Here is a 12,624-nt window from a genome sequence, read left to right on the forward strand (position 1 = left end):
CACTCAGTCCCCCAGCCCCCTCCCCTCCGGCAGACATCAGGGTGTCCTCTGTACCTATGAGTCTGTTTTAAGTTTGTTTGTCCATTTATTCTGTTCTTTAGATTCCACATACTGTGTAATTGGTATCATAGGTATTTGTCTCTGGCTGGCTGGCTGATTTCACTTAGCATAATACCCTCTGTGTCCACCCATGCTGTAGCAAAGGGTAAGGTTTCATTCTTTTTTATGGCTGAGTAATATTCCATTGTATGTATGTACCACAGCTTTTTTATCCACTCGTTTATTGATGGGCACTTGGATTGAGTCCATTTCTTGGCTATTGTCAATAATGCTGCAATGAACATAGGAGTGCATATATGCTTTTAAATTAGTGTTTTAGGTTTCTTCGGATATATACCCAGAAGTGGAATTGCTGGGTCATAAGGCAGTTCTGTTCTTTTGTTTCTGTTTTTTTTTTTGAGGTGCTTCCCTCCTGTGTCCCACAGTGGCTACGCACATCCTTTCTGAACTGCCGCAGGTCTCCCTGCCGTCTAGTGAAGTTAATGATAGTTTTTGGGCTGCCATTGGGGAATGAGAGGATTCCCCTGCCATTCTGGGAAGAGTAGAATGAACTAGAAGGTGGCAGTCCTGTCCTACCCTTTCCCTCTGCTACCTCCTGCCCCCAGTTATTTATTGATCAGTGAGAGTAGAAGGCCCGGCCTACCCTGCCCTTGTGTCCGGTGAGCTCTGTCTCCCCAGTCCCCCGCGGGGAAGGCAGTGTTTTCTCATTAGCCAGAAGCGGATACTCACAGCGTGCGGCGGCAGGAAGCTGGGGTGGCACAGGGCAGCCCTGCGGCTCCTGCCGCTCTGTGCCGAGGCGTGTGCCTCTCCTCCCCTGCTCCCCGGTCTCCGTCCCCTCGCCTGTGAGACCCGGTGTTGAATTCCATCGTCTTGAAGGTCCCTTCAAGGTCCTGATGTTCAGTGATGTGGGGTTCTCTGTGGAGTTCTTTTTCCTGCTTATTCTGCTCTCATCCTTCAGCTTCTGAGTTCAAACATGCTAACTAAGGGGAAAGGCGTTAAATTCGTGAGCTTTTCGAAGTACACACTGAGTACACTTCACAGCCGATTCTTTCCCTGTGATTTCAGTCTCGGGTACAGGCGGGAGGATTCTCGTTGTCCAGCGGTGGGATTGTCCCCAGAGCAGCCCCACTGCCGCAGGGTGGGGAGGAGGATGCGTGTCAAGGTCATGTGGCAGGGCTGCTGGCCCTCACGGTCACGCTGCGTGCTCCCTCCTCCCGCTTGCCTCCTGATCAGGGGGTCCCCTGGGCCCCGGAAGGGAGAGAGCAGGAAGCGGAGTGGTTTGGGGATGGCCTGGTGATGTGGACATTTGGCTTCTTTTTCTCTTTCATGGATGTAGCCTCATTGAGGGGGTTTCCCAGGCTATTTAAGTCCGCAGTCCCAAAGCTGCACAGCTGTCTGGGGGAGTTCTTAGGGGAGAACTGGCGTGGCTCCGGGGCAGGACAAGGAGAGAGGGGGAGTGAGTGGGGTTATTTCGCTTCTCTTCCTTGCTCCACCATCAGCCACGTGTGTGGGGGGAGGCCAGGGGAGAACCGCAGCCCAGAAGGGCGGACCCTGGAGAGCCTCGCGATGGCTGCTGAGCGATGATGACCTGTCCCACGAAAAGGCACAGGGAGACGTCACAGTGGCATCCAAAGGCCAGCCTGAGCCAGGATGTCCTTTTCCCGGCCATGGCAGATCCTTGAGTAGCCAGAGTCTCAATTGTGTCACGTTGTGGCAAAAAGAAAATTAGGAAATCTCTTTTAATTTGCATAGTTGTATTTTATGTAACGCTTCTTCTTCCAGTCCATTATAAAAGCAAAGCAGAAAGATAACTCAGACAAAATATAAAAGTGTATCATCAAGACAGATATGTTAAACATTCAAGGTCTTTTTATGGTATTTTGATTGTGTTACATGTCCAATTTTACATCTGGCTGCTTTTTTACTTAACACGGGTACATTTTCCTCTGACACAACTTCTAAATGAAAGGTAGAAGAACGTTACAAAAGATACCAACCTCGTCTCTCCAGTGGGCTGGCCTTTCCCTCGTCTCCTGTGAAATCTCTGTGCCTTGCTGACCTCATGCCTGTCTGTCTCCTTCTCTCAGGACATCTGTCTTCCATCTCTATGCGCAGCAAGGAGGGGCCTTAGCAGGCTCATGTGGAGGCAGAGTTACAGACCTGTAAGCTGTGATGTTCATGATCACGGATGTGCCCCCTTGCAAATGTTCTCCTGGGAGTTAGTGACTGTGTAAAGGACGGGCAAGCTTGGCCATGTAAGGAGGGAACATAATCCAGCTTCATGACCTTGGTCATCTTGCTTGAACTTGAACTAGTGTGGATCCTCTCCCCTCCCTTGGAGGGTATCAAGGAAGACCCGGCAGGCCAAGGCCAGGCTTCCAGATTCAAAATCCTGTGATTCCATGTGAAGAAGAGCAATGTGAGATGTTCCAGGTCAAAAAAAGCTGTGTTGTTTGGCTACACGGGTGGGATATTAATACTCAGTAACTTAGTCATTTAGTCGAGCAGTGAGAAACAGACTCTCCCTCTTCTTTGCATAGCAACAATAGTAATGAGTTACCTGCTTTCCAGCCCAGTTTCAGAACATCCTTCATTTGCTCTAAATGACTTAATCGTCAGGTTATAGGCATTTGGGTTTTATGGCACCTGAGTGACCCCTTGGATCCACTTTGGATCAACAAGGAGTTTCTGTGTCCCATCCCTGACAGAGCCACTCAGGTTTCTACGGATCTGCAGTAATGGGGCCAGTAACAAACGTAGGGGGAGCCCCAATGCCAGTCTGTTTACCAGAAGATTCTCCATTAAATGCCGGCCTATTTCTTTCTAACCTCTGGTCACTTCTTCCGGCCCAAATGGCCCTCTTCTTTGTGGCAGCTCTGTGGATGGCGATTTGCCTCATAGTTGGCCTTGCCTCCTGGACACCTGGACCAGGGGCTCTTGGCACATGCCTACCCTGCCCTGATCTCATTGGGATTCATATGCTTCTCTTGTGACAGAGATTATCAAATTGTTGCTGGTGGGCCCTGGTCTACCTGGACCCCCTTTGATGTGCCACCAGCAAACCCCAATATCCATGTTTGCGGCAACACACCGAGCATTCCCCTTGGTTGTGCCTGATGTCAGGAAGAACATGACAAAGCCCTTTGGAGCTGTTTTCTTCACCCTCTAAATAATGGGGAGTAAATGAGGTCTGTGTGGTAGGAGAGTGATGGCAGTGGAGAGAGACGGAGGCCATTGTTTTAGCCCCGATGAGCCAAGAAGAAAACCACTCAGAGCAGCCTTGTCCACAAAGCTAGGCTGGTATCGATGCTACTGCTGTTTCCACTTCCAGTTTCTTCTGTATTGTTTTCCCTGAATTGTCATTTGTGTACAAATCGAAAGAAGCTGTCCCTTGGCTGCAGCCGCTGTGGATTTGCTTGATGGCAGCCACAGTCTTTGTGTGCTTTCTTTTCCGCTCTTTCATGTCATCCAAGGGATTCCTGTCTGACTTTGCCTCCTTCCAAATGCAGGTGGTGCTTCCCACATTTATTCTGGAGAAGCGATCCTTGCTGGAGATGTACGCGGACTTCATGGCGCACCCAGACCTGCTGCTGGCCATCGCCGCGGGAGCCACGCCAGAGGAGAGGGTCATTTGCTTTGTGGAGTATTATCTCACCGCCTTCCACGAGGGCCGCAAGGGGGCCTTGGCCAAGAAGCCCTACAACCCCATCATCGGCGAGACGTTTCACTGCTCCTGGGAAGTTCCCAAGGACAAGGTCAAGCCAAAGAGGACTGCTCCCCACTCTCCTCCCAGCCCCCAACACCTGATGGCCGATGACCCTTCTGATAACTACAAGCTGAGGTTTGTGGCTGAACAGGTGTCCCATCACCCACCCATCTCCTGCTTCTACTGTGAGTGCAAGGAGAAGAGACTGTGTGTCAACACTCACGTATGGACCAAAAGCAAGTTCATGGGCATGTCCGTGGGGGTCTCTATGATAGGAGAAGGTAAGCCATGTCGCGTGTTCGCTGGAGTTTGACTCTTACACAGTGGTGTTGGTATGCTTGATAGATGACTGATGATTTTATCTGTGGAGTAACTTGTTTTTATTTTGCTTGGGAAATGAGGGCTGGGTGGGTGGATAGGTAGGTAGGAAAGAGGGACGGGTTTTGTTATTTTGGGACCATTTCCTGGTAGTTTCTCAGTGGGGCCAAAGTGAAGGCCTAGATGGGGGATGTAGCTGTTTGTCTAACCGGCTGCCCACCTGGATCTTGCCAGGTTCTGCCTCTGTGTGCGTGGCCTCACGTATGCTTTATTTTCAGCTTTGCATGCATATTACAGTTGGCTCCGGCTCTGTGAAGCACGTTTGTATCCATTCTCACCTGTTTTCTGGCTCACAGACAATGAGGAGAATAACACTACCTCTTCACAATCTGCCTATAAAAACTCCCATGGCAAATCTATGGACCCTGTGCTAGAGATTCTGAAGCGAGAACACAGTATAATCACACCACTCGGGGCCTGCGTGCTTCTATTTCCGCAAATAGCTAAGAATGAAGTTGATTCATTGTTTGAAGAAACCTCTAATAATCCTTGTTAAATTCAAGTGTCTGTATTAGCGATTCTTTAACTTCCTTTGAGTCACAAATCCTTTTGAAACTTGCAGGATGCAGACTCACCTCCCAGGGAGGTGGGGGCAAAACTTGGCTTTGAGTTTCAGGGAGTATGTGGCTCCTTGGAAGTCCTTCTGTAACCCCTTGAGATAAGAACACCTGTCATTCACTTAGCACATTTTTTACTGAGCACCTACTAGATGTCAGACATTGTTTTAAGAGCTATGGATACTTGTATGAACAAAACAGTCACACACACACACACAAAATCTGTTCTCATCAATCTTCTATTCTATTAGGGAAATAAAATTCTGTTTGTAGTATTAGAAGGTAAGTGCTCTGGAGGAAAAATAAAGCAGAGAGGGAACCTGGGAGTAGTGGGGAGAGAGCAGTAGAGCTTCTAGGATGGGATGGTGTCTGGGGAGGCCTGAGTAAGAAGGTGACATGTAAGCAAATACCCAAAGGGAGTGATAACAGACGAGCACTGTTGGTCACCAAGGGAAGAAGCTGTTAAGCAGAAAGAACGGAGGGCCTGGCATGTTGGTAGCAGGCAGGAAGGCCCAATAGCTGGAGCCGAGTGTACAAGGCAGGGATTGGCGAAGACAATGTCAGAGAAGTGACGGTGGCCAGATCGTGTTAGGGTCTTGGGGGCTGGGCCATAGCTAGGGCTGCTGGCTTTTAGAGTGTATGAGCTGTGAAGCCACTGAGGGTCATGATCTTAGGAAGATTATTCCAGTTGCTTGTTGAGAATAGACCATAAGAGGGGTAAAGATGGAAGCAAGGAAGACCAGTTAGGAGATAATGATAATAGTCTGGGCAAGATGGTAGCTTGGACCAGGGTGGGAAAACAGTGGAGGAGGAAAAATGTGGTGAGAGGCTGGAAAAACGTGGTGAGAAGCTGAAAGAGCCACGAGGATCTGTGCTGGACCCGAGGTCAGTTATGGGAGAAAGTAGTGATGTCAAGGCTTTTGAGCTGAGCCCCTAGAAGGATGGAAGAGCCATTCACTGAGATGGGGAAGGCGGGGGGCTGGGGAAGGGAGAACTAACTTGGAGAGAGAGTGTAGGAGCTCAGTGAGGTGTGTTACTGTTTAGACGTTCAAGCAGGGTGCTTGAGGCAACAGATGGGGTTCTGGGAGGCAGTTCCGTGCTGAGGTTAAACTTCGAACTTGACGCCTGGAGCCTGGCGAGGTTGCTGGGTGCACGCTGCTCCCGCAGCCCTCCAGCACTGACTGGTCCAAAGGCCGAGGAGCAGCAGTCAAGGAGGCTGGGGAGGCGTGACCAGAGAAGCAGGCGGCGTGGGAGAAGGTGCTTCCTGCAAGCTGAGTGAAGATGGCTGCAGTGGGACAGGGAGCGGCCAACTGAGTCTTAAGCGATGCTGCTCAATTCTGGGAGGATGGGAAGTGAGAACTGACTGTTGGCTCTTGGACGGTGCAGGTCCCTGGTGACCTACAAGGCTGGCAGAGGATGGCGCTGGTGACAATCTGATTGAAACCGAGCAGTTCCTGCTTATCCAGAGGCTGCACATTCCAAGACCCACAACAGATACGTGAAACCGCAGACAGTACCAAACCCTCTGTGTGTGTGTATTCAAAAACGTGGGTGCACATTATACATGGCAAAATATGGTAGTTTTTCCCTGTATGTATATACCTATGATAAGTTTAAACTGCTCTTGCTCTTTGAGTCACCTGATAACCCAGATGGCTCCTCAGTGACCCATGAGCCAGTAAGATACACAGGTGGATACTCCCGATCACAGTATAGTTCACACCCCCCAGGAGTGACTGAGTGGAGCTGCATGAGATTTCATCACGCTACTCCGAAGGGGACCCGGCTTAGTTCTGGAATTTTCCATTTAATATTTTTGGACCACGGTTGACCGTGGGTAATAGAACCCACGTGAAATGACAAATAAGGGGTGATACTGTAGATTTAAGAGAGAATGGGAGGACAGGAATTGGAGACACTTCGTAGAGACAGCTCTTCCTTGTTTGTTGTTTGAGAGCCATTGCACTGTTTTGGGGAAAACCACTTCTCTGTTCTGTCTCTGGGCTGTACGTTTACCCTTCGAGACCCTCCAGGCATAGACGAGGCGGCAACCCCGGGATGCCCACGGACGGGCCCAGCACCAAGGTCGACCCTTCCCGCGGGTCTCCCCCAACGCGGGCCCAGGGGCCAGGCGGCGGCCGCTGCACTGATTGCCCCTTCCTCCCCAGGAGCAGTCCTGGTCAAGAAATTCACCAAAGGACAATTCATCTATTTGTGAAGGTGGCCAGGGACTCCCCTATCACCGGGATGTCCTCGGGCCACCTGAGTTTGAGGCTTTCTCCGTGATTCAGATGGGGGTGGGTTGTATGTGTCACGGGCAGGATGAACGCATTCCTCTTAAACCACGCCAACAACGAGTGTCATGTCCGCCTTAGTGCTCTTTTGTGGGAGAGCATCGTAGCAACCCTTGTCCAGTCAAGACCGTCCCAGTACAAGGATAGTTTGTCTAGCTTTGGTGCCTGGTAAAAAAAGGAGGATGGTGTCAGCGAGGAGGAGTCGTTTCATGGGCCCCAGGGCCATGGATCTTGCAGCTGGAAGGGGACCGATCTGTCCCTCAAGCCCCAGGGTTTCCCCGGTGCCGTGGAGAAGCTCTGAGCCCAGGCCTTGACGTGGGTGAAGGGGGAGAGCGCTGGGGCTCCTGCTCCCACACGGCCCCCTCCAGCCGGAGCCTCTCTGCCCTCACCGGTTTCCGTGCTTACCTCTTGGACTTCCCCGTGGACTTCCTTTCTAAAAGGGTTCAGCAGCTTTAAAATGCTTAGTGGATCTCTGATGAGTCCATCAGCCCCCCAGTTTACAGAAGAGCAGCCTGAGGGAAACAACTTGCCCAAGGGCTCGTGAAGAGCACTGGACAACATTCACCCACCTGCCTCACTGCCTCACCGCAGCCCGGGGGAGGGAGCAGAAAGGCGCCCCTTTGAGGCAGGGACCATCTGCCATCACTCATCTCGGCTCTGTGGATGAGAAACCAGAACCGGAGAAGGTCCGGGAGTCCAAGGAAGCCAGGGATGTAGAAGGGATGGGGGCTGAACAGCAGGTCGGGGACCAGGGAAGGGGGTGGCTGGCCAGAGGGTCCCTCCAGGAGCGCAGCTGGCCTGATGAGGCCTGTCTCCCTGAAGCTGAGGAGATAAACTGGATTTCAGGCATGCTTCCCAAGGGGAAGCGCGGGTAGAGGTATGAGATCGAGTCTTTCATCACAGGTCTCTCTTCTGATCCCAGTGGAAACTTCTTTCCCTCAACTTAGCCTTCTCCTCAGAACTGCAACAGAGAGATGCTCTAGCGAGGCGCTGTTGGGCTTAAGGCCACATGGAAGGTCCTGGTAAGCAGGCCATGTCCTGGACCCCTGCAGGGCCCTGAGCAGGGAGCTCCGGTTCCAGCACATCAGGCAGCTCTTTTTGCTGAAAGCAGGGAGGATGAGGCAGGAAGAAGGTCACTAAAGACCCCCAGAGGGGCGGTTTCTGTGTGCGCTGATTTGAACACTTGGTGTGTAATAAGAAGTGAGAGTGGCATTAGCCTCGACTTTGACTTATGTGGGGCTCTGTGTTTCCATAGGTTGGCAAAAGGCCCACCTAATGCCTTGAGGCTTGTACTGGTAAAGTCTTCCCTTTTATTTCAAAACAAAATGTAGGATTCAGGAGACTTATTTCATTCTGTTTATTTTTGTTACTTAGCCTCAATTTCCCGCATGATGAATTTGTGTAGAGAAGGTAACACATTGAGGCAGTGGCCACCTCCAGTTTATACGGAAGGCCACGTGAGCGGGAGATGGCAGGCACGTTCTGCAGAGGTACCGCCCCCTTCCCGTGGTGGATTGATGGATTCATTCATTCACTGACTTAATGTCATCTGGAAACTTCGCCCCCCCTTTGGCTTTTATTAGCATACTAGAATAAACGTTCATATTAACCTACAGGACACTCGCTATGACTTTAAGACACTAGGATGGTGTGTTAAACTGGATGGTGGCACAGAAGGAAGAAGCTATGAGGCGCGGCCTGGGATACGCGGGAAGCAGGGCCCTTGGGGGGATGGGCGCCAGAAGCGGAATTTGCCTAGAGGAACCTGCCCGGGGGATTTTTGAATTCGAGATGCTGCTTGCAGTGTATTTACTCCCTTCTCTCTAAACGAGGTGGCGCAGATAAATCCATGGGTTCATCCCTCCATGTGTGAGATGAGCAGCCTGTTCTTGGCGTTGGACCGCAGGAGTGAGCGGGGCAGACACATTCCTGCCCCGGGGGAGCTGATGTTCTGGTGGGCGAGTCAGACGGAAAACAAGATGCGGGTGAGACGTGGGCAGGTGGCGACTGGTGCTAACGAGACAGAGCAGAGCGGGAAGGGAATGGAGTGGGGTGCTGGTCGGGGAATGGTCCGGCTTTCTCAGTGAGGAGGGGAGTATTTCAACAAAGGCTTGAAAGAGGATGGAGAGTAAGCCCTGTGGATGTTTCAAGTAAACACACACACACACACCCCCCACCCCCCCCACATGTCAAATGCCCCTGAGGCAGGAGCGTGTATCTGGAGAGTTCTAGGAACATCAGGAGGCCAGTGTGGCTGGAGCAGCGTGGGGCCGGTGCGGGGGGAGGGGCGGTTGGCAGGTGGGGAGAGGAGACGAGGTCAGAGGGCAGGGCCCAGGTCCTGGGGGCTGGCTTGGGGCCAGCTCGGGGGCCTGGAGGAACTTGGGCTTTTCCACTGCGTGAGATGAGAGTTGGTGGAGGGTGGTGTGATTTTAGCTGTACCCTAGGGCCACTGTGTGAAGACTGAAGGTGGGAGTTAAGAGGGCCCTGGGGCAAAACTGGGAGTAGACAAGTTGTTTTTCTCTTCTTCCCTCCTGCGCGCACAAACACACTTTAAATCTGAGATTAGCCAGCCTAAGTGCTGCGTGAACATAATACATTCTGATAAAACTAAGTGAATGGTCTGGTACGCAGAAAACATTCAGGTTCCTTTCTGGGGATTCCCCTGCGCTCGGCAGAACCGCTTGCTGCCAAGTGTCAAGGCGTGGGCCAGCCACGGGTTCTTAAATTATAGCACGGGCTGGGCGCCTCCCCGTCTCTGGGCCCTGAGCAGGGGTGCTTGCCGGTAGACAGCTGTCTCCAAGTTTCTGATAAAGGTAAAGATTTACAAATCCGTGTGCAGTGATTTGGGGACGTCTTCAATCAGAGAAGAAAAGGCCTCTTTTAGCCCCGGGAATGCTTCTTTCTCTCACCCAATAGCAGATGGGCAGCCACCGCCCTCCGGCCCCAGAGGGGGGCTGTGGGGAGGGGGTGGGAGGGTAACCACGTTGCCTATGTGGGTGTTTCAATGCTCGTTCTCTCCTCCCAGCTCGTTTGCTCCTCTCTCCCCTCTTTTCTTGGTTCTCTGCTACCCGGTCCATCCTGTTAGCCCTCTTGTGTCTCCAGCCATTTCGCTTAAACCACACCTTCCACAGGGCTCCCTCCTTAGCCTGGCAGAATCCGTGGCCCCTGTCCATCTGCTCGGGAGCTTCACGTGACAGTGGCGGGGTGCGGTGGCGCCTGCTTTTCTCTCTCCGCTCCCTGAGTGAGCTGACATCTTCACTGTCTCCTCTCGCTGGCAGCTGTTGCGTGTCTCTCTCCATAGGGTAGGCCTCTGCTGCCCTAGCGGCTTGGCTCCCTTCTTCCTGACACACAACAGGTAGGGGCTGGGCCTGCCTTTCATTCCCTGGGCACAGCGCCGGGCGCCCTTGGGGATGCGCCTGCGTGCAAAGCACTTGACGCTGTGGGTGGGGAACCCTCGCCTGCCCTTTTCTGAGACCCTCAGCTATAGTCTTCCCCGAAGCAGAGTTAGCATTTGCTGCTGTCACTTTTCTCCCTGCTTGAAAACTCAGATGATCTTATTTTTCCACACTACAAAATACTTGGCAGAGTCCCCAAACTTCAAAGGTTGCTGGTTCCTGTCCTTGGAGCTCCTTTTCAGGGCTGGGCATGGGGAGGCGGGATATTTTTCTTTTCCTCACTTATTTCCTGCTTGGATCCAGCACATTCCATGAATTTTTTTTTGACTGAATTTAACATTTCCCCCACCCCCTCACTTTAAAATTTAGATCTTAAGTGGGTCCCCTTGAAATTGTCTAGTAAATAAATGGGCTTATCTTTTAAATTATTGCCCTAGGCTGTGGTATATTTAGCTACAATAAAATAAAATGTCGTTATAAAGTTCATTATAAAGTGAATTCACTTAGGTTGCAGCTCAGGTCTGTCTCCCCCCGTCCCCCATCCCTCAGCTCTGACCCTGAAAACCCGTAATTGAGATGCAGTTCAGTCCCCCACCCGCTACGTCCACGGGGAAGCAAAGGCGCACCTGCTCAGCACCCCGCACTGCCGGGGGCGGGGTGGGGCAGGGCGGGGCGGAGGCCCGTTCGGCTGCTCTTGCAGGCCGCCTCGCCTGACACGCACCCCACCAGAACCAGTGCCCAGTAAAATGGCACAGCCTCTTAATTGAGTCTGTAGGGAACGGCAATTAGTTCTAGCAAGAGAAGTGACACGTGGCTCGGTGCTGATGGATGTGGATGCCGCCGGTGCCTGCAGCCCAATTCCCCAGAGTTACTCTCTGCGATTCTGGGCTTTCCACGCTAAATGCACTGTCAGAGTATTTTGCTTCCTCGGGTTCAGATCGGGTATGAAATTAATTTAAATTTATCAGTTTTGAAAACCTTAACGCTTGGCCTTATGTTTATTGATAAACCAGTTTGTGGGATTTAACACGACAGTCTCTGAGCTTGAGGACTAACCTCAGCATGGAAGGACTGATTAGCTGGCATTTTTCAGTTTCTCTCAGCTTTTAGGCTCATGAAAAAGGAGCTTTCATTTTCATTTTCATTTGCGATACTATCTGTAAGTCTAGATTTAATATTGTCTTTTATTCCTATTAGGGGCAGGGTTTTTTTTTTCTTTTTTAAAATATGCAACCCGAGAAAATAGTGTTGCAAAGGCTTAATTAGAGGTTATTTAATAAGTGAGCATGCATTTATATTGTAGATTTTCAGAAAAGAGTCAAGAGAATGTGGTCTTGCTTATTCCTTGAAACGAGCTTAGCTTCAGGGCTCACTGGCTTCTGGGGACTTGTGGGAAATTTCATGGTGGTTTGGAAGAGATTTTTCTAAAGGTGGGTGGCAGGAGGGTGCCTCCCACCGATCCCTTCATCCCCCACATGCATAACCTACCACCAGACTTTGTGATGTCCTCTTTATTCCCCAATGGAAATACCACTGTTAAGAATTCACCCATCAAGCCCTGGCCGGTGTGGCTCAGTGGATTGAGCGCTGGCCTGCAAACCCAGAGGTCGGGAGTTTGATTTCCAGTCGGGCAAGTGCCTGGGTTGCGGGCCAGGTCCCTGGTTGGTGGTATGTGAGAGGTAACCAATCTCACCATCCCTGTATCTTTCATACATTGATGTTTCTCTCCCTCTCTTTTTCCCCTCCCTTCCCCTCTCTCTAAAAGTAAATAAGTGAAATCTTTTTTAAAAAAGTTATTTAAAAAAAATTCACCCATCAAAAGAGCTGCTTTAGAGAGTGTGGAGGGATGAGGACGTACAACGTACAGGATCCTGGCGGTGTGTCTGGCTGCGGGCCTGGAGCCGAGTTTTAGGATCTCCCACCAGACTCCCCTTCCTTACCACAGCCCAGTGAGGCACGGGCAGCATTAGCCCTGGCACACGGATGAGGAAACTGAGACACAGAGAAGTTAGGATCGCCAGGCTGGTGACTGGCAGAGGACTTGGAATGATCCCCTAAGACCTCATCTAGATCTATAAAAATGTGTGGCATGTTCTCCATATAACTATGTCGTAAAAAAAGCATCAGGTGTACAGTCCTACCTCGCGAAGTTTCTATTTGTGAATGAGACCAGGAAGGTTGGCGTGTGGCGTTCTTGTCTGTGTGTGGGCCTGTTGGGAAGAGGCTGCTCGTAA

The 12,624-nt window shown here is 51.2% G+C and overlaps 1 protein-coding gene across 1 annotated transcript in view; it reads left to right on the forward strand.

Moving 5' to 3' along the window:
* The window catches only part of OSBPL10 (oxysterol binding protein like 10), a 244,442-nt gene that overhangs the window by 219,103 nt on the left and 12,715 nt on the right, over window positions 1-12,624 (forward strand). The window contains exon 8 of the mRNA XM_054595865.1: window positions 3,570-4,047. Within this exon, the coding sequence (XP_054451840.1) occupies window positions 3,570-4,047 (478 nt within the window). The remainder of the gene's footprint in view (window positions 1-3,569; window positions 4,048-12,624) is intronic.

This window comes from Pteronotus mesoamericanus, unplaced genomic scaffold, assembly GCF_021234165.1.
Source record: "Pteronotus mesoamericanus isolate MK-2021 breed Mesoamerican mustached bat unplaced genomic scaffold, CSHL_Meso_final scaffold_54, whole genome shotgun sequence".
Classification (NCBI taxonomy): domain Eukaryota; kingdom Metazoa; phylum Chordata; class Mammalia; order Chiroptera; family Mormoopidae; genus Pteronotus; species Pteronotus mesoamericanus.